At 47.8% G+C, this 18,359-nt stretch overlaps 1 protein-coding gene across 2 annotated transcripts in view; it reads left to right on the forward strand.

The window, feature by feature from the left end:
* Positions 1-18,359, forward strand: part of SLC6A3 (solute carrier family 6 member 3) — a 175,229-nt gene that overhangs the window by 115,015 nt on the left and 41,855 nt on the right. Inside the window, exons 10-11 of one of the 2 annotated variants that reach the window (XM_068236716.1) lie at positions 4,798-4,926; positions 8,179-8,278. In XM_068236716.1, coding sequence (XP_068092817.1) covers positions 4,798-4,926; positions 8,179-8,278 — 229 coding nt within the window. The remainder of the gene's footprint in view (positions 1-4,797; positions 4,927-8,178; positions 8,279-18,359) is intronic. The other variant, XM_068236717.1, reaches the window with a different exon arrangement.

An 18,359-nucleotide genomic window follows, 5' to 3' on the forward strand; every position in this document is an offset into this window, starting at 1 on the left:
TGCCACCCATCAATCAGCCCCTAACCTGCCCCTTGCGGGCAATCTGATCACCCACCCACACCATTAGATCGCCTGCAGACCCGACGTCAGATCACCTCCCAAGTGCACTGTTTACATCTGTTCTCTCCTCTAAACACCCACTAATTACCCATCAATCACCGCCTATCACCACCTGTCACTGTTACCCATCAGATTAGACCCTAATCTGCCCCTTGCGGGCACCCAATCACCCGCCCACATGCTCAGATTTACCTCAGACCCCCCCTTATCAATTCGCCAGTGCATTATTTACATCTGTCCTTCCCTGTAATAACCCACTGATCACCTGTCAATCACCTATCATTCACCCCCGTCACTGCCACCCATCAATCACCCCCTGTCACTGCCACCCATCAATCAGCCCCTAACCTGCCCCTTGCGGGTAATCTGATCACCCACACCATTAGATCGCCTGTAGACCCAACGTCAGATCACCTCCCAAGTGCACTGTTTACATCTGTTCTCTCCTCTAAACACCTACTAATTACCCATCAATCACGCCCTATCACCACCTGTCACTGTTACCCATCAGATTAGACCCTAATCTGCCCCTTGCGGGCACCCAATCACCTGCCCACATGCTCAGATTGCCCTCAGACCCCCCCCCCCTTATCAATGTGCCAGGGCATTATTTACATCTGTTCCTCCCTGCAATAACCCGCTGATCACCTGTGAATCACCTATCAATCACCCCCCGTCACTGCCACCCATCAATCACCCCCTGTCACTGCCACCCATCAATCAGCCCCTAACCTGCCCCTTGCGGGCAATCTGATCACCCACCCACACCATTAGATCGCCTGCAGACCCGGCGTCAGATCACCTCTCAAGTGCACTGTTTACATCTGTTCTCTCTAAACACCCACTAATTACCCATCAATCACCCCCTGTCACCACCTGTCACTGCTACCCATCAGATTAGACCCCTATCTGCCCCTAGGGCACCCAATCACCCGCCCACACCCTCAGAACACCCTCAGACCCCAGCCCTGATCACCTCGCCAGTGCATTGCTTGCATCTATTCCCCCCACTAATCACACCTTGAGACACCCATCAAACACCTCCTGTCACCACCTGTCACCCCCTAACACACCTACCCATCAGATCAGGCCCTAATTTGCCCCGTGTGGGCTCCTGATCACTCGGCCAAACCCTCAGATCCCCCTCAGACCCCCTTCCGATCAACTCCCCAGTGCATTGATTGCATCTATTTTCCCCTGTAACCACCCCCTGAGACACCCATCAATCACCTCCTATCATCCCCCTAGCACTCCTATCCATCAGATCAGGCCCAATACAACCTGTCATGTAAGAGGCCACCCTGCTTATGACCGGTTCTACAAAATTCGCCCCCTCATGGACCACCTGCCATCAAAATTTGCAGATGCTTATACCCCTGAACAGTCATTTTGAGACATTTGGTTTCCAGACTACTCACGGTTTTGGGCCCGTAAAATGCCAGGGCAGTATAGGAACTCCACAAGTGACCCCTTTTTAGAAAAAGGACACCCCAAGGTATTCTGTTAGGTGTATGAAGCATTCATAGAAGATTTTATTTTTTGTCAAAAGTTAGCGGAAATTGATTTTTATTGTTTTTTCACAAAGTTTCATTTTTCACTAACTTGTGACAAAAAATAAGATCTTCTATGAACTCACCATACACCTAACGGAATACCTTGGGGTGTCTTCTTTCTAAAATGGGGTCACTTGTGGCGTTCCTATACTGCCCTGGCATTTTAGGGGCCCTAAACCGTGAGGAGTAGTCTAGAAAACAAATGCCTCAAAATGACCTGTGAATAGGACGTTGGGCCCCTTAGCGCACCTAGGCTGCAAAAAAGTGTCACACATGTCATATCGCCGTACTCAGGAGAAGTAGTATAATGTGTTTTGGGGTGTATTTTTACACATACCCATGCTGGGTGGGAGACAATTGTGTGTAAAAAAAAATCTAATATATGTCATTTAAAAATACACCACAAAACACATTATACTACTTCTTCTGAGCACGACAGTACCACATGTGTGGCACTTTTTTGCAGCCTAACTGCGCTAAGGGGCCCAAAGTCCAATGAGTACCTTTAGGATTTCACAGGTCATTTTGCGACATTTGGGTTCAAGACTACTCCTCACGGTTTAGGGCCCCTAAAATGCCAGGGCAGTATAGGAACCCCACAAGTGACCACATTTTATAAAGAAGATACCCCAAGGTATCACGAGTTCATAGAAGATTTTATTTTTTGTCACAAGTTAGCGGAAATTGATTTGTATTGTTTTTTTTTTTTCACAAAGTGTCAATTTCCGCTAACTTGTGACAAAAAAAAAATCTTCTATGAACTCACCATACTCCTAACAGAATACCTTGGGGTGTCTTCTTTCTAAAATGGGGTCACCTGTGGGGTTCCTATACTGCCCTGGCATTTTAGGGGCCCTAAACCGTGAGGAGTAGTCTAGAATCCAAATGCCTCAAAATGACCTGTGAATAGGACGTTAGGCCCCTTAGCGCAGTTAGGCTGCAAAAAAGTGCCACACATGTGGTATTGCCGTACTCAGAAGAAGTAGTATAATGTGTTTTGTGGTGTATTTTTACACATACCCATGCTGGGTGGGAGAAATATCTCTGTAAATGACAGCACAAGTTCAAAGAAAACACTTGGGAAAAACAGCAGTGTAGAGATATAATGATTACATAAGCAGAGAGATATATAGAAGCAGGAGACCCGGAATGCAAGGGGCATGATCATGACAATTTTTAAGTATAATATTTTTATTATGTAATTTTAAAATGTATCTGTACTAAGTAAAAATATGAGGAAGTAAATGTAACCAGCGGTGTACTCTCAAATGATCATAAAAAAATCTGCATCAATATATGAAATAAAAAATGACTTTTATTTCTAGTTCTAGAAACTACTAGTTCATAAATATTAGAAGCTAATTTTTAAATGTGACACTGTAAACACTGTTATAATTGGTACTTTGCTGCAGGCTGGATTTATTTATTTAGTGGATTATAATTTCCTTTTGTTTCCTCTGCCTTTACTAAACTGTGCTCCGCCCATTGGGAGGTTTAGCTGATGTGGCATTGGCCTTATAATAATATAAACATTGTGTATATCTAAAGAAGATGTAAAGTTTTGGTCTACAAGTTAGTGTTCGTATTTATACTTAAAGGGAACCTTAGCTGAGAGGGATATGGATGTTTCCTTTCAAACAATACCAGTTGCTTGGCAGTCCTGCTGATCTCTTTGGCTGCAGTAGTGGCTGAATCACACACCTGAAACAAGCATGCAGCTAATCCTGTCTGACTTCACTCAGAGCACCTGATCTGCATGCTTGTTGAGGGGCTGTGGCTAAAAGTATTAGAGACACAGGATCAGCAGAAGAGTCAGGCAACTGGTATTATTTTAAAAGTAAAAACCCACATCCTTCTCAGTTTAGGTTCCCTTTAAATGAGCTTGACAAGTTTTAAAATGTGGCCTTAAATGAGAATATTCAGAGCACTGACAAGCATACACCTTGTATGATTGTTTTTTTGTAACTTCCCATTATTGTATTGTTTTGCAGCGTTAGCATTAGTGGCTGACATAATGCATGCTTAGCACCATACCGGGGGCTTCTGCATAAGGCTAAGTAAAGTTAAAATAGAAACTAGTGAAATGTTCATTTCAAGCATGCAGGAAAAGTACCTTTATATATGCTCTATGCTTTCCCAAACCTGGAGCACTAGTAGTGTGATGCTGGACTTTATTTGAATTTTTCAAATGCAGTATCCCAGATTCGAACAGTAACGCTATTGCTGAAGTAAGAAAAACGCTTAGCAAGCAGAATATACAATATATACTAAATAACTGCACATCAGCGCTAACAAAAACTAGGATCAAAATGCTTGCCTGGAGCTCTTTTGCAATGTGTGAAACTGCTGCATATTTATGATCACCGACACCAAGTTTTCCTTCAAATAACAGTAAATTAGCCTCAATAAAAAAAACCCATAAATGTGTGCACCTGCACCAGTGATTGAACATCTGGGGCTCAGACAGTTTATTTAAGATTTATAACTGAGGTGCCTTTGGTGACTACCATGTAACAGTAAAGTTGGTGATCACAACCATACAGGTGGTTTCCCGCTATAAAAGTACATAGGGCAAGCGTTTCAATCCTAATTTCTGCCACATAATAAGGGACATGGTCACAGTGGGGGATGGTGACATAGCACAGGGTTTCTGAAACTGAAGCAGCTAAAAAAAGGGCACAAAGCGCACTGCTTAATTTGAGCTGTGTAAGGGCAGTAAATTGGATGCTGGTCACTTGATATAGTCAGCAACCCTCTTCATGGAGAGAGCCGCTGCTAGCTGGGCAATTTGCTCAGTGCTCACTAGCAAAGTGCAGCAGACATTCTTTTCAAATAAAGAGCTGATGTGGAGTATCCTGGATACTGGAGATTAGACATGGTCAATGAGATGCAAATAATTTCAAATGCAAAATTTGTATGCAAATTTATGCAGCTTGAAAATGGACCAATCAGATTTTACCTCTGCAGGATTTGATTGGTTACTTTTCAAGCTGCATACATTTGTATACAAAATTTGCATAAAGCTGCATCAACTCGAAATGATTTGCGTTTTATTGACCATCCCTACCAGAGATGTTTCCAACTATTACTTTATGGTCATTAGAATAAAAATGTAATTTTAAAAATGGTCTTCAGATTTTAGTGTGATAGTAAACTGAGTATATGTTTCTTCTCTTTACTACAGATGGGGGGAATGGAATCAGTCATTACTGGCCTAATTGATGAATTTAAGTTTCTGCGTAGGCATCGGGAACTTTTCACTCTCTTCATTGTCCTCGGTACTTTCTTCATATCTCTCTCCTGTGTAACCAATGTAAGTTATTAGAATTTATCAGTGTGCAGCAACAGCTCTCTGGTCACCAAATGTGGGGGGATATCTGGTCAGCAGATAGAAGGCTTCCTAGTCACCTAATGGAGGGGCTTTTTGACCACCTGAAGGTGGGGGGCTCTATGACTGCCTAATGGGGAGCTTTCTGACCATCTAATAGAGGGGCTTTCTGGCCACCTAATGGGGGGGGGGGGCTTTCTGGACACCTAAAGGTGGGGGGGGGGCTCTATGGCTGCCTAATGGAGGGGCTTTCTGGCCACTTGAAGGTGGGAGGGGCTCTATGGCTGCCTAATGGAGGGGCTTTCTGGTCACCTGTAGGGTGGGGGCTCTATGTCTGCCTAACAGGGAGCTTTCTGACCACCAAATGGAGGGGGGGGGTTTCTGGCCACCTAAAGGTGGGGGGCTCTATGGCTCCTTAATGGGGGCTTTTTGGACACCTAACAGGGGCTCTCTGGCTACTTTGCCAACTCTTATGGGGAGTGTCTCTGGCTACCCAAACAGGGGCTCTCTGGCTACCTACAGGGGGCTCTTTTGCTACTTACAGCATGGGCTCCCTGACTACCTACTTGGGGGGCTCTCTTGCTACCTGTAATAATGGGGCATCTTATACTGGGAGGGGGCTGCATCTGGCTACCTAATATTGTGGGCTCTCATGGCCGCCTATACTGGGGGGCTGCATCTGCTTACCTATAATTAGGGGCTGCTGTGGCTACCTATTTCGGGGTGGGCCTGCTTCTGGATAATTAACTAGAGGCTCCTCTGGAAACTACTGGTTGTTGGGCTGGTGCAATTTGTACACCCTCACCCTCGGAGCTCTATAGCCTAGAAACTGCCCGTTTTGACAGTTCAAATTTTAAATTCATTTGATATATATAAATTTTCATATATGCCATTTTATGATTATGAAAAAGGGAATAACAATAACACTTGCATTAATGTATTTTTATTGCGAATCAGTATTCTTAAAGTAGAAAGCTGTTGACCTCCTTCAAAACGGGATTATTGTCACCATAAAAATCAAATTTCAACAGCAACTGGTCTGAGTGTATTAAGTGATAAAGATGCTAATCCTGCATTCAAAACTTTCAAAACTTTTTCTGCTGTTATGGTTTGGAGTTATCACATACTTTAGGAGCACTGGCCCTTTAATAGTCAGTGCTAAACAGTTGCAAGCTGGGGTTTTTATCTATAATATATACCTCCTCTTCCATTTATTTCCCTGCCTAGCTGCCCATCTGAAACTCAATCCTCTGCTCACTTGTGTTCACAAGCAACCCTGAGGTGACTCAGCGATTGGAGGAAAAAAGAAAAAAGTTAAGGGCAGAAATGACATCAGGATTTAGCCTCAAACTGTGTGCAATAGACATGGTTCCCACCAGGAACATAATTCTCTTAATTTACTTTATATAATTCACTGAAATCAAAACGTGGACGGTACAATACATGTGTTATGCAAGTAGATCAAGTATTTATCTACTTATACAGTGGGATGCGAAAGTTGGAGCAACCTTGTTAATCATCATGATTTTTTTTTTATAAATCATTGATTGTTACAATAAAAAATGTCAGTTGAATATATCATATAGGAGACACACACAGTGATATTTGAGAAGTGAAATGAAGTTTATTGGATTTACAGAAAGTGTGCAATAATTGTTTAAAAAAAATTGAGCAGATGCATACATTTGGGCACAGTTGTCATTTTATTAAATCCAAAATCTTTAGAACTAATTATTGGAACTCAAATTGGCTTGATGAGCTCAGTGACCCCTGACCTACATACACAGGTGAATCCAATTATGAGAAAGAATATTTAAGGGGGTTCAATTGTAAGTTTCCCTCCTCTTTTAATTTTCTCTGAAGAGTAGCAACATAGGGGTCTCAAAACAACTCTCAAATTACCTTAAGACAAAGATTGTTTATAGTCATGGTTTAGGGGTAGGATACAGAAAGCTGTCTCAGAGATTTCAGCTGTCTGTTTCTAGCTAGGAACATATTAAGGAAATGGAAGACCACAGGTTTCAAGTTAAGGCTCGAAGTGGCACACAAAGAAAAATCGCAGATAAACAGAAGCGACGAATGGTGAGAACAGTCAGAGTCAACCCACAGACCAGCACCAACGACCTACAACATCATCTTGCTGCAGATGGAGCCAATGTGCATTGTTCAACCATTCAGCGCACTTTACACTGTATGTATGCAAGAGTGATGCAGAGGAAGCCTTTTCTTTGTCCACAGCACAAACAGAGCAACTTGAAGTATGCTAAAGCACATTTGGACAAGCCAGCTTCATTTTGGAATAAGCTGCTGTGGACTGATGAAACTAAAATATAGTTATTTGGGCATAACAAGGGGCGTTATGCATGGAGGAAAAACAACAAAGCATTCCAAGAAAAACACCTGCTACCTACAGTAAAATATGGTGGTGGTTTCATCATGCTGTGGGGCCAGTGCAGGCACTGGGAATCTTGTCAAAGTTCAGGGACGCATGGATTCCACTTGGTATCAGCAGATTCTGGAGACCAGTATCCAGGAATCGGTGACAAAGCTGAAGCTGCGCCAGGGTTGGATCTTTTAATAAGACAACGACCATAAACACTGCTCAATATCCACTAAGACATTAATTCAGAGGAACAAGTACAACATTCTGGAATGGCCATCTCAGTCCCCAGACCTGAATATAATTGAAAATCTGTAGTGTGAGTTAAAGAGAGCTGTCCATGCTCGGAAGCCATCAAACCTGAATGAACTAGAGATGTTTTGTAAAGAGGAATGGTCCAAAATGCCTTCAACCAGAATCCAGACTCGCGTTGGAACCTACAGGAAGCGTTTAGAGGCTGTAATTTCTGCAAAAGGAGGATCTACTAAATATTGATTTCATTTCTTTTTTGTGGTTTCCACATTTATGCACCTTCCTAGTTTTGTTTAAACAATTATTGCACACTTTCTGTAAATCCAATCAACTGTATTTCACTTACTCAAATATCACTGTGTGTGTCTCCTATAAGATATAAGTAAATGACATTTTTTATCGTAACAATCAACGATTTATACAGGAAAATCATGTCGAGTAAAAACAAGGTTGCCCAAACTTTCGCATCCCACTGTATATGTGTTTTTTTCCCCTGGCATAGTATGGCTAATCCTACTGCTTTAAGAATTGCCATGCTAGGCTTACCTTCCTTACTAGCATACTAACACGTCTCTCCTAATTTATTTTTTCTTATTGTTCCATAGGGTGGAATCTATGTTTTCACACTGCTTGATCATTTTGCAGCAGGTACATCTATTCTTTTTGGAGTGCTCATTGAAGCGATTGGAATTGCTTGGTTCTATGGTAAGAAATACATCTATTGGCTAAATATTCAATGTTTCCATATTTTTGACTAATAAAGTTACAAGAATGTATACTAATGTTAAAATTGGGAATATGTAGAAATCTCCAAAGTGAAAAGCAGCAGTTTATTGTACCTGATGTGTTGTTATTTCTCTTGAATTACTTAACTGTACTGTAAAATAAATACATACATAAAAAAAATATAATAATAATAAAAACACTTTTCAATGGATTTTCAATGTATAAAAAAAAACTGCTTTGACCTCTCCCTAAAACAAAATACAAGATTTGCTAGGATATCCAGGTGGATCCTTAGAGAAATAACTGTCACCTGTAGGGATTGGTACCCGATCACTATGGTGACAGTTCTGGACATGACCTTATACACCTACAGCTGAGTGATGTGTACTGTTTCTATGTGGTGGGTGGAGGGATGAAGGCGTGGTGCTGGATGGTGGGTGGGCGTAGTCAGGGATGAGCCTGGGGTGCCTGGCACCTGGGTGCAAGATTTTCTCTGGCGCCTATGGGAGTGTTTAACCACTTGCCGACCGCACGCTTATACCGTGCGTCGGCAAAGTGGCAGCTGCAGGACCAGCGACGCAGTACTGCGTCGCCAGCTGCAGGCTGATTAATCAGGAAGCAGCCGCTCGCGCGAGCGGCTGCTTCCTGTCAATTCACGGCGGGGGGCTCCGTGAATAGCCTGCGGGCCGCCGATGGTGGCTCGCAGGCTAAATGTAAACACAAGCGGAAATAATCCGCTTTGTTTACATTGTACGGCGCTGCTGCGCAGCAGCACCGTAAGGCAGATCGGCAATCCCCGGCCAATCAGCGGCCGGGGATCGCCGCCATGTGACAGGGGATGTCCTGTCACTGGCTGCACAGGACGGATAGCGTCCTGTGCAGCCCGGATCACCGGGGGGAGAGGTAGGAGAGGGAGTGGGGTGAATGTCGCCGCGGAGGTGGGCTTTGAGGTGCCCCCCCCGCAACTAGCCTGCACGCAGGAGCGATCAGACCCCCCCTGCACTTCATCCCCATAGGGGGGAAAAAAGGGGGGCGATCTGATCGCTCTGCGTGCCCGCTGATCTGTGCTGGGGGCTGCAGAGCCCACCCAGCACAGATCACAGAATACTGCGCTGGTCCTTAAGGGGGGTAAAGGGTGGGTCCTCAAGTGGTTAAATTAACCGCGCCCAACCACATACCCTCACCCATGTCCTGCCTAATCACACCCACACCTTCCACCTCTTTACGCATGCATGTGATACCCCATTCCTACCCCTCTTACATGCATAGCAATGACTCAATCCATTTTCCAATCTAAAGATAAATAAACTGAGTAGACAGACATTACCATGTTCAAAACAAAGAAAACTTTTTTTTATAACAAAAAATGTAAGTAGTAGTTTGGCTGGCACTCGATGCAGGCTGACCTACAGCAACCTGCCTCCTGGTCTGGATATGTGGTGTGCACCAGCTCCAACAATTTGCAACACAGAAGTAGGAAAAACAGCACTGGGCACTACGTACATATGCTTCCAGTGAACATTTCTTTGCAGGTATACATACAGATTTCAAGCCAAAGGGGTAACAGATCTAACAGCCGTTTCGCGGAAAACCGCTTCCTCAGAGATCAAAAGGATCTCTGAGGAAGCGGTTTTCCACGAAACGGCTGTTAGATCTGTTACCCCCTTGGCTTGAAATCTGTATGTATACCTGCAAAGAAATTTTCACTGGAAGCATATGTACGTAGTGCCCAGTGCTGTTTTTCCTACTTCTGTGTTGCAATCAGATTTGCAGAAGATTTCAGATTTCCCCACAAATGCAACCAGATTGTCGGCAGATTTCCCCACACAATGCAACCAGAATGTCAGCAGATATCCTCACAAACAGTCAGTGAAATGGGCCACAGACAGTCAAATGAATGAGCTGCCTTCCATGGAAAGGATAACAGCAGTATGCGACAATGTCAGGCACTGTCTCTGTCAGCCTGTCACACTCACACAGCCACATACTACTGTGTTATGCTTTCCATAAAAGGCAGCTCATTCATTTGACTGTGGGGGATGCATCTGTACTTTGGGCAAGCCAAGCAGTATACTGACAGGGACCCCCGTTTAGGCAGTGAGAGACAGGGACCCCCGTTTAGGCAGTGAGAGACAGGGACCCCCGTTTAGGCAGTGAGAGACAGGGACCTCCGTTTAGGCAGTGAGAGACAGGGACCCCCCTTTAGGTAGTGAGAGACAGGGACCCCCATTTAGGTAGTGAGTGACAGGGACCCCCGTTTAGGTAGTGAGAGACAGGGACCCCTGTTTAGGCAGTGAGAAACAGGGACCTCCGTTTAGGTAGTGAGAGACAGGGACCCCCGTTTAGGTAGTGAGTGACAGGGACCCCTGTTTAGGTAGTGAGAGACAGGGACCCCCGTTTAGGCAGTGAGAGACAGGGACCCCAGTTTATGTAGTGAGTGACAGGGACCCCCGTTTAGGTAGTGAGTGACAGGGACCCCAGTTTATGTAGTGAGTGACAGGGACCCCTGTTTAGGTAGTGAGTGACAGGGACCCCATTTAGGCAGTGAGAGACAGGGACCCCCGTTTAGGCAGTGAGAGACAGGGACTCCAGTTTATGTAGTGAGTGACAGGGACTCCCGTTTAGGTAGTGAATGACAGGGACCCCCATTTAGGCAAGTGAGAGACAGGGACCCCCGTTTAGGCAGTGAGAGACAGGGACTCCAGTTTATGTAGTGAGTGACAGGGACCCCCGTTTAGGTAGTGAGTGACAGGGACCCCCATTTAGGCAGTGAGAGACAGGGACCCCCGTTTAGGCAGTGAGAGACAGGGACCCCAGTTTATGTAGTGAGTGACAGGGACTCCCGTTTAGGTAGTGAATGACAGGGACCGCCATTTAGGCAGTGAGAGACAGGGACTCCCGTTTAGGCAGTGAGAGACAGGGACCCCCGTTTAGGCAGTGAGAGACAGGGACCCCCGTTTAGGTAGTGAGAGACAGGGACCCCCATTTAGGCAGTGAGAGACAGAGACCCCCGTTTAGGTAGTGAGAGACAGGGACCCCCATTTAGGTAGTAAGAGACAGGGACCCCCATTTAGGTAGTGAGAGACAGGGACTCCCGTTTAGGTAGTGAGTGACAGGGACCCCCGTTTAGGTAGTGAGAGACAGGGACCCCAGTTTATGTAGTGAGTGACAGGGACTCCCATTTAGGTAGTGAGTGACAGGGACCCCGGTTTAGGCAGTGAGAGACAGGGACCCGCGTTTAGGCAGTGAGAGACAGGGACCTTCATTTAGGTAGTGAGAGACAGGGACCCCCGTTTAGGTAGTGAGTGACAGGGACCCCCGTTTAGGTGGTGAGAAACAGGGACCTCCATTTAGGCAGTGAGAGACAGGGACCCCAGTTTATGTAGTGAGTGACAGGGACCCCCATTTAGGTAGTGAGTGACAGGGACCCCCATTTAGGTAGTGAGTGACAGGGACCCCCGTTTACGTAGTAAGTGACAGGAACTCCCGTTTAGGTAGTGAGAGACAGAGACCCCCATTTAGGCAGTGAGTGACAGGGACCCCCGTTTAGGCAGTGAGTGACAGGGACCCCCATTTAGGTAGTGAGTGACAGAGACACCCGTTTAGGTAGTGAGTGACAGGGACCCCCGTTTAGGCAGTGAGTGACAGGGACCCCCGTTTAGGTAGTGAGTGACAGGGACCCCCATTTAGGCAGTGAGAGACAGGGACCCCCGTTTAGGCAGTGAGAGACAGGGACCCCAGTTTATGTAGTGAGTGACAGGGACTCCCTTTTAGGTAGTGAATGACAGGGACCCCCATTTAGGCAGTGAGAGACAGGGACTCCCGTTTAGGCAGTGAGAGACAGGGACCTCCGTTTAGGCAGTGAGAGACAGGGACCCCATTTTAGGCAGTGAGAGACAGAGACCCCCGTTTAGGTAGTGAGAGACAGGGACCCCCATTTAGGTAGTGAGAGACAGGGACCCCCGTTTAGGTAGTGAGTGACAGGGACCCCCGTTTAGGCAGTGAGAGACAGGGACCCCAGTTTATGTAGTGAGTGACAGGGACCCCAGTTTATGTAGTGAGTGACAGGGACTCCCATTTAGGTAGTGAGTGACAGGGACCCCCGTTTAGGTAGTGAGAGACAGGGACCCCCGTTTAGGCAGTGAGAGACAGGGACCCCCATTTAGGTAGTGAGAAACAGGGACCCCCGTTTAGGTAGTGAGTGACAGGGACCCCCGTTTAGGTGGTGAGAAACAGGGACCGCCATTTAGGCAGTGAGAGACAGGGACCCCAGTTTATGTAGTGAGTGACAGGGACCCCCGTTTAGGTAGTGAGTGACAGGGACTCCCGTTTAGGTAATGAGAGACAGGGACCCCCGTTTAGGCAGTGAGTGACAGGGACCCCCGTTTAGGCAGTGAGTGACAGGGACCCCCGTTTAGGCAGTGAGAGACAGGGAGCCCCGTTTAGGCAGTGAGTGACAGGGACCCCGTTTAGGCAGAGAGTGACAATGACCCCCGTTTAGGCAGAGAGTGACAGGGACCCCTGTTTAGGCAGTGAGTGACAGGGACCCCCGTTTAGGTAGTGAGAGACAGACAGGGACCCCCATTTAGGCAGTGAGTGACAGGGACCCCCCCCTCTAGCCGCTGCTCCCCCCTCACCTTGCAGTTAGTCAGAACTCAATCAGCGGGCGACCCGACCAGTAAGAGCGGGTGCCGGACGCACCCGCTCTATATGCGGAAGTGATGTCACTTCCGCATATCAGTGCGGTGTGCTAGGTCCTAGCGCCCCCACTATTCGCCGCCTGATCGAGGTCTGATGCGGCTAGAGGGGGTGAGCGGCGTCCTAGCACCCGCACTAGATGGAAGGAGGGAGCAGCGGCTAGAGGGGGTGAGCGGTGGCCAGAGGGGGTGAGCGGCGGCTGGGCGGCGCCTGTCAGAGAGAGGTGCCTGGGTGAAATGCACCCACAGCACCCGCCCAGGCACGGCCCTGGGCGTAGTAAGGTAGGGAACAATGTGCTTATTCATCATGTTGTTTAAAGATCCGACATGCAAAGTCTTTAAAGGATATCAGGGGAGACTTTGGGTGCTGTGTATATAGAGACAACCCTGAAAAAGTGATTCAGCAAAGTATCCTTTAATGTATGCACAATGTTTTAGACTACCATGACACATTAGCAGATGTGTGAAGGGGTTATCTACCCTATGGGATGAGAAGGTACGCAAATAGTGTAATATCTGGTAGAGCCTAAAGTACTCTGAAGGTGGGATGTATTTAGAGATCAGTTGCCTGCTAGTGGGTATCTTACCATCTAAAAAAAAAAAAGTTGAAAAGAGAAGTTGTGTCCAGAAATTTGTTCAGTACTGTATATACTTCTTCTTCTTCTTCTTTATCTTCTATATCTTCTTCTTCTTCTTCTTCTATATCTTCTTCTTCTATATCTTCTTCTTCTATATCTTCTTCTATATCTTCTTCTTCTTTTATATTGTCTTCTTCTTCTTCTTCATCTTCTTCATCATCATCTTCTTCTTCTTCATCTTCTTTTTCTTCATCTTCTTCATCTTCTTCTTCATCTTCTTCATCTTCTTCTTCATCTTCTTCATCTTCTTCATCTTCTTCTTCTTCATCTTCTTCATCTTCTTCATCTTCATCTTCTTCATCTTCTTCATCTTCTTCTTCTTCTTCATCTTCTTCTTCTTCATCTTCTTCATCTTCTTCATCTTCTTCTTCATCTTCTTCATCTTCTTCTTCTTCATCTTCTTCATCTTCTTCATCTTCTTCTTCATCTTCATCTTCTTCTTCTTCTTCTTCTTCATCTTCTTCTTCTTCATCATCATCTTCTTCTTCTTCATCTTCTTCATCTTCATCTTCTTCATCTTCTTCTTCTTCATCATCTTCATCTTCTTCTTCTTCATCTTCTTCTTCTTCATCTTCTTCTTCTTCATCTTCTTCATCTTCATCTTCTTCATCTTCTTCATCTTCTTCATCTTCTTCTTCTTCATCTTCTTCTCCTTCTTCTTCTTCTTCTTCTTCTTCTTCTTCTTCTTCTTCTTCTTCTTCTTCATCATCTTCTTCTTCTTCATCTTCTTCATCTTCTTCTATATCATCTTCTTCTTCACTTATTTCTCTTTTCAAATTTTTTTTTTAAAGAAATGCAGCTATTTTTGAGCGTAACAAATAGCTGGTGGCGCACGCATGTTGGAAGCGCCATTGTATGTGCTCCCTGGCAGTGGAAACACACAGACAGCAGGAGGTAAATTCAGCAGCAGGAGGAGGAGGATGAGTGTGTGGCAGCAGGCAGTCAATGAGGCAGGCAGCATGACATAATAGCCCTGGTACCTAGCGGTGATACCAGGGCTGTAAATAAACACAGCAGGCAGGAGGTCCCAGACAGCGGTCGTGCAGCCCACATTGTGTCCAATACACAACTGGGACAACACAGTTTTCAACCCGGGCACCTCAGAAAAATTAAACCTTTTTTTTTTTTTTGGTTTTTTTTGTTTTGTTTTTACAACAAATTACACAGATATAGCTATTTTTTGACGTAATAGCTGGTGGCAGAGTGGCAGCAGAAGGTAAATCTGTGTACCCTGGCAGTGGGAAACACAGACAGACAGACAGCAGCAGCAGCAGGAGGAATGGAGGAGTAAATATGTGTGCAGCTATTGTTTGACGTACTAGCTGGTGGCAGACTGGCAGCAGAAGGTAATTCTGTGTACCCTGGCAGTGGGAAACACAGACAGACAGCAGCAGCAGGAGGAATGGAGGAGTAGTGTGAGTGTGGCAGCAGGCAGGCAGCGTGACATAATAGCCCTGGTACCTAGCGGTGATACCAGGCCGTAAATGAACACAACAGGAGGTCCCAGACAGCGGTCGTGCAGCCCACATCGTGTCCAATACACAACTGGGACAACACAGTTTTCAACCCGGGCACCTCAGAAAAATTAAACCTTTTTTTTTTTTAATGGTTTTTTGGTTTTGTTTGTAAAACAAATTACACAGATATATAGCTATTGTTTGACGTAATAGCTGGTGGCAGAGTGGCAGCAGAAGGTAAATCTGTGTACCCTGGCAGTGGGAAACACAGACAGACAGACAGCAGCAGCAGCAGGAGGAATGGAGGAGTAATTATGTGTGCAGCTATTGTTTGACGTACTAGCTGGTGGCAGACTGGCAGCAGAAGGTAATTCTGTGTACCCTGGCAGTGGGAAACACAGACAGACAGCAGCAGCAGGAGGAATGGAGGAGTAGTGTGAGTGTGGCAGCAGGCAGGCAGCGTGACATAATAGCCCTGGTACCTAGCGGTGATACCAGGCCGTAAATGAACACAACAGGAGGTCCCAGACAGCGGTCGTGCAGCCCACATCGTGTCCAATACACAACTGGGACAACACAGTTTTCAACCCGGGCACCTCAGAAAAATTAAACCTTATTTTTTTTTTAATGGTTTTTTGGTTTTGTTTGTAAAACAAATTACACAGATATATAGCTATTGTTTGACGTAATAGCTGGTGGCAGAGTGGCAGCAGAAGGTAAATCTGTGTACCCTGGCAGTGGGAAACACAGACAGACAGCAGAAGGGCAGTACACAGCAGCCCACTGTAGGTGTAAAATGTGTGGCTGCAGGCGACGTAATAGTCAAAGTGAACCAGGCTGGCTTAGTGAGCAGGAGCCAGGAGGTGGTAAAGGGTGGTAAGGCACATTAACGATGGTTCTTAGCCAGTTCATGTCCCCCTCTCGCCGACAACAGGGGCCAGGAACTCGCCTTCCACCCACGCCTGGTTCATCTTGAGAAACGTCAGTCTGTCCACAGACTTGTGAGACAGACGTGAGCGTTTCTCGGTGACCACACCACCAGCTGCACTGAAGCAGCGCTCGGACAGCACGCTGGAAGGGGGGCAGGACAGCACTTCCAGGGCGTACTGCGCCAGCTCGCTCCAGATCTCCAGGCGCTTGACCCAATACTCCATGGGATCAACAGGGGCATCGCTGTCAAGCCCGCTGTAGGACCCCATGTAGTCAGCCACCATGCGGGTCAGGCGCTGGCTGTGACCGGTGGAGGATGCTGCTGCATGCACCTCCTCTCTAGTCACTGCTGCCGGAGCCTCTACAGTCCTGTAGAGCTCATGGCTGAGAGACAGCAGGTCTGTGGGGCGCTTGCTGCTGGATGCAGGCACCTGCTGCTGCCTCTGTGCTGGCTGCTGGACAGTGGGGGTGGAAGGCTGGGGGAAGGCTTCCTCCAAGCGCTCAACAAGGGCCTGCTGCAAGCTCCTTATTTGTTGCGCTGGGTCTCCTCCTGCAGGCGGCAGGAACTGGCTCAACTTCCCCTTGAGGCGTGGGTTCAACATCATGCTGATCCAGATGTCCTCCCTCTGCCTCATCTGGATCACCCTGGGGTCTCTGCGCAGGCACGTCAGCATGTGCGCTGCCATTGGGAAGAGGCGGGCCACGTCTGCTGGCACATCGACGGCAGTGCTGCTGTCCTCATCCTCCTCCTCTGCCTCGTCAGCCTCATCCTCTCTCCACCCCCGCACCAACTCAGCTGCACTGTGCTGCTCCCCCTCATCACCAGCAAGGTCAGGGACCTCCACCAAGTCCTCCTCCTCCTCCCCCTCAGAGGTGGACTGTGCAGCTGCTTGCCGCTCCTGCTGGTCCAAGGCTGCCGCTCCCTGTTCCAGCAAAGCATCGAGGGCCCTGTTCAGCAGACAAACCAGGGGCACCCACTCGCAGACCATAGCATGGTCCCTGCTCACCATGTTAGTGGCCTGCAGAAAGGGAGCCAGCACTAAGCACACCTGCTGCATGTGCCTCCAGTCATCATCGGGGACGATGGACGGGATGTTGCTGGTCTTGTCCCTTCTCTGAGCGGCGGAAACAGTGGCCAGGGCAAGGTACTGGTTGACAGCGTGCTTCTGTTCAACCAGACGCTCCAACATCGCCAGGGTGGAGTTCCAGCGAGTCGGAACGTCAAGGATCAGCCGATGGCGTGGCAGATCCAGCTCCTTTTGCACGTCTTCCAGGCTCGCACAGGCTGCAGCCGAGCGCCGGAAGTGACGCACAACGTTCCTTGCCGTTTCCAGCAGTTCGCCCATCCCCTGGTAGGTGCGCAAGAACTTCTGCACCACCAGGTTCAGCACGTGGGCAAGACAGGGGATGTGGGTCAGGTTTCCCCTGTCTATTGCGGCAACCAGATTGGCCCCATTGTCGGCCACCACCTCTCCGACTCTGAGGCCTCTGGGGGTCAGCCAAATCCTCTCCTGCTCCTGGAGTTTGGCCAACACATGGGTTGCCGTCAGCTTGGTCTTCCCAAGGCTGACCAAGTGCAGCAGCGCTTGGCAGTGGCGGGCCTTCACGCTGCTGCTGAGGCGGGGGGTTTGGCCAGGTGTGCCGGAGGATGGCAGAGGATCGGAGGAACCTGCTGCAGTTCCCCTGACCCTGCGGGGTGGCACCACCCACTGTGTTGCTGCTGCTGCTGTGCCCGCTGCTGCTCTCCCATCCTCACCCCCTTCCACCAAGCTGACCCAGTGGACAGTGAAGGACAGGTAGCGGCCTGTCCCGAAGCGGCTGCTCCAGGAGTCCATGGTGACGTGGACCCTTTCACCAACCGCGTGCTCCAGCCCTCACTCCACATTGGCCATCACAAAGCGGTGCAGTGCAGGAATGGCCTTGCGGGAGAAAAAGTGTCTGCTGGGGAGCTGCCAGTCTGGGGCTGCGCAAGCAAGCAGCGCACGAATGTCGCTCCCCTCCTGCACGAGCGTGTACAGCAGGAGTTGGGAGCACATGGCCCGTGCCAGCAAGCCGTTCAGCTGCCGCACGCGACGGCTGCTGGGAGGCAGAGCCCTAACCACCCCCTGGAAGGACTCGCTCAAAAGGCTCTGGCGTGGCCTTTTGCTGGCACGGGAATCAGCAGACACAGCGGAGGAGGCCACTGAGGACTGGCTGCCAGAACAGGCCTCAGTGTCGGCGGCAGGAGTTGCAGAGGGGGGAGGAGCAGTGCGTTTCCGCACTCCTGCTGGTGCTGCTGGAGGAGCAGGAGGGCGGGTGGCTGCTGTTGCTGCTGCTGCTGAAGGCTGTGCAGTGATGG

This window comes from Hyperolius riggenbachi, chromosome 5, assembly GCF_040937935.1.
Source record: "Hyperolius riggenbachi isolate aHypRig1 chromosome 5, aHypRig1.pri, whole genome shotgun sequence".
Classification (NCBI taxonomy): domain Eukaryota; kingdom Metazoa; phylum Chordata; class Amphibia; order Anura; family Hyperoliidae; genus Hyperolius; species Hyperolius riggenbachi.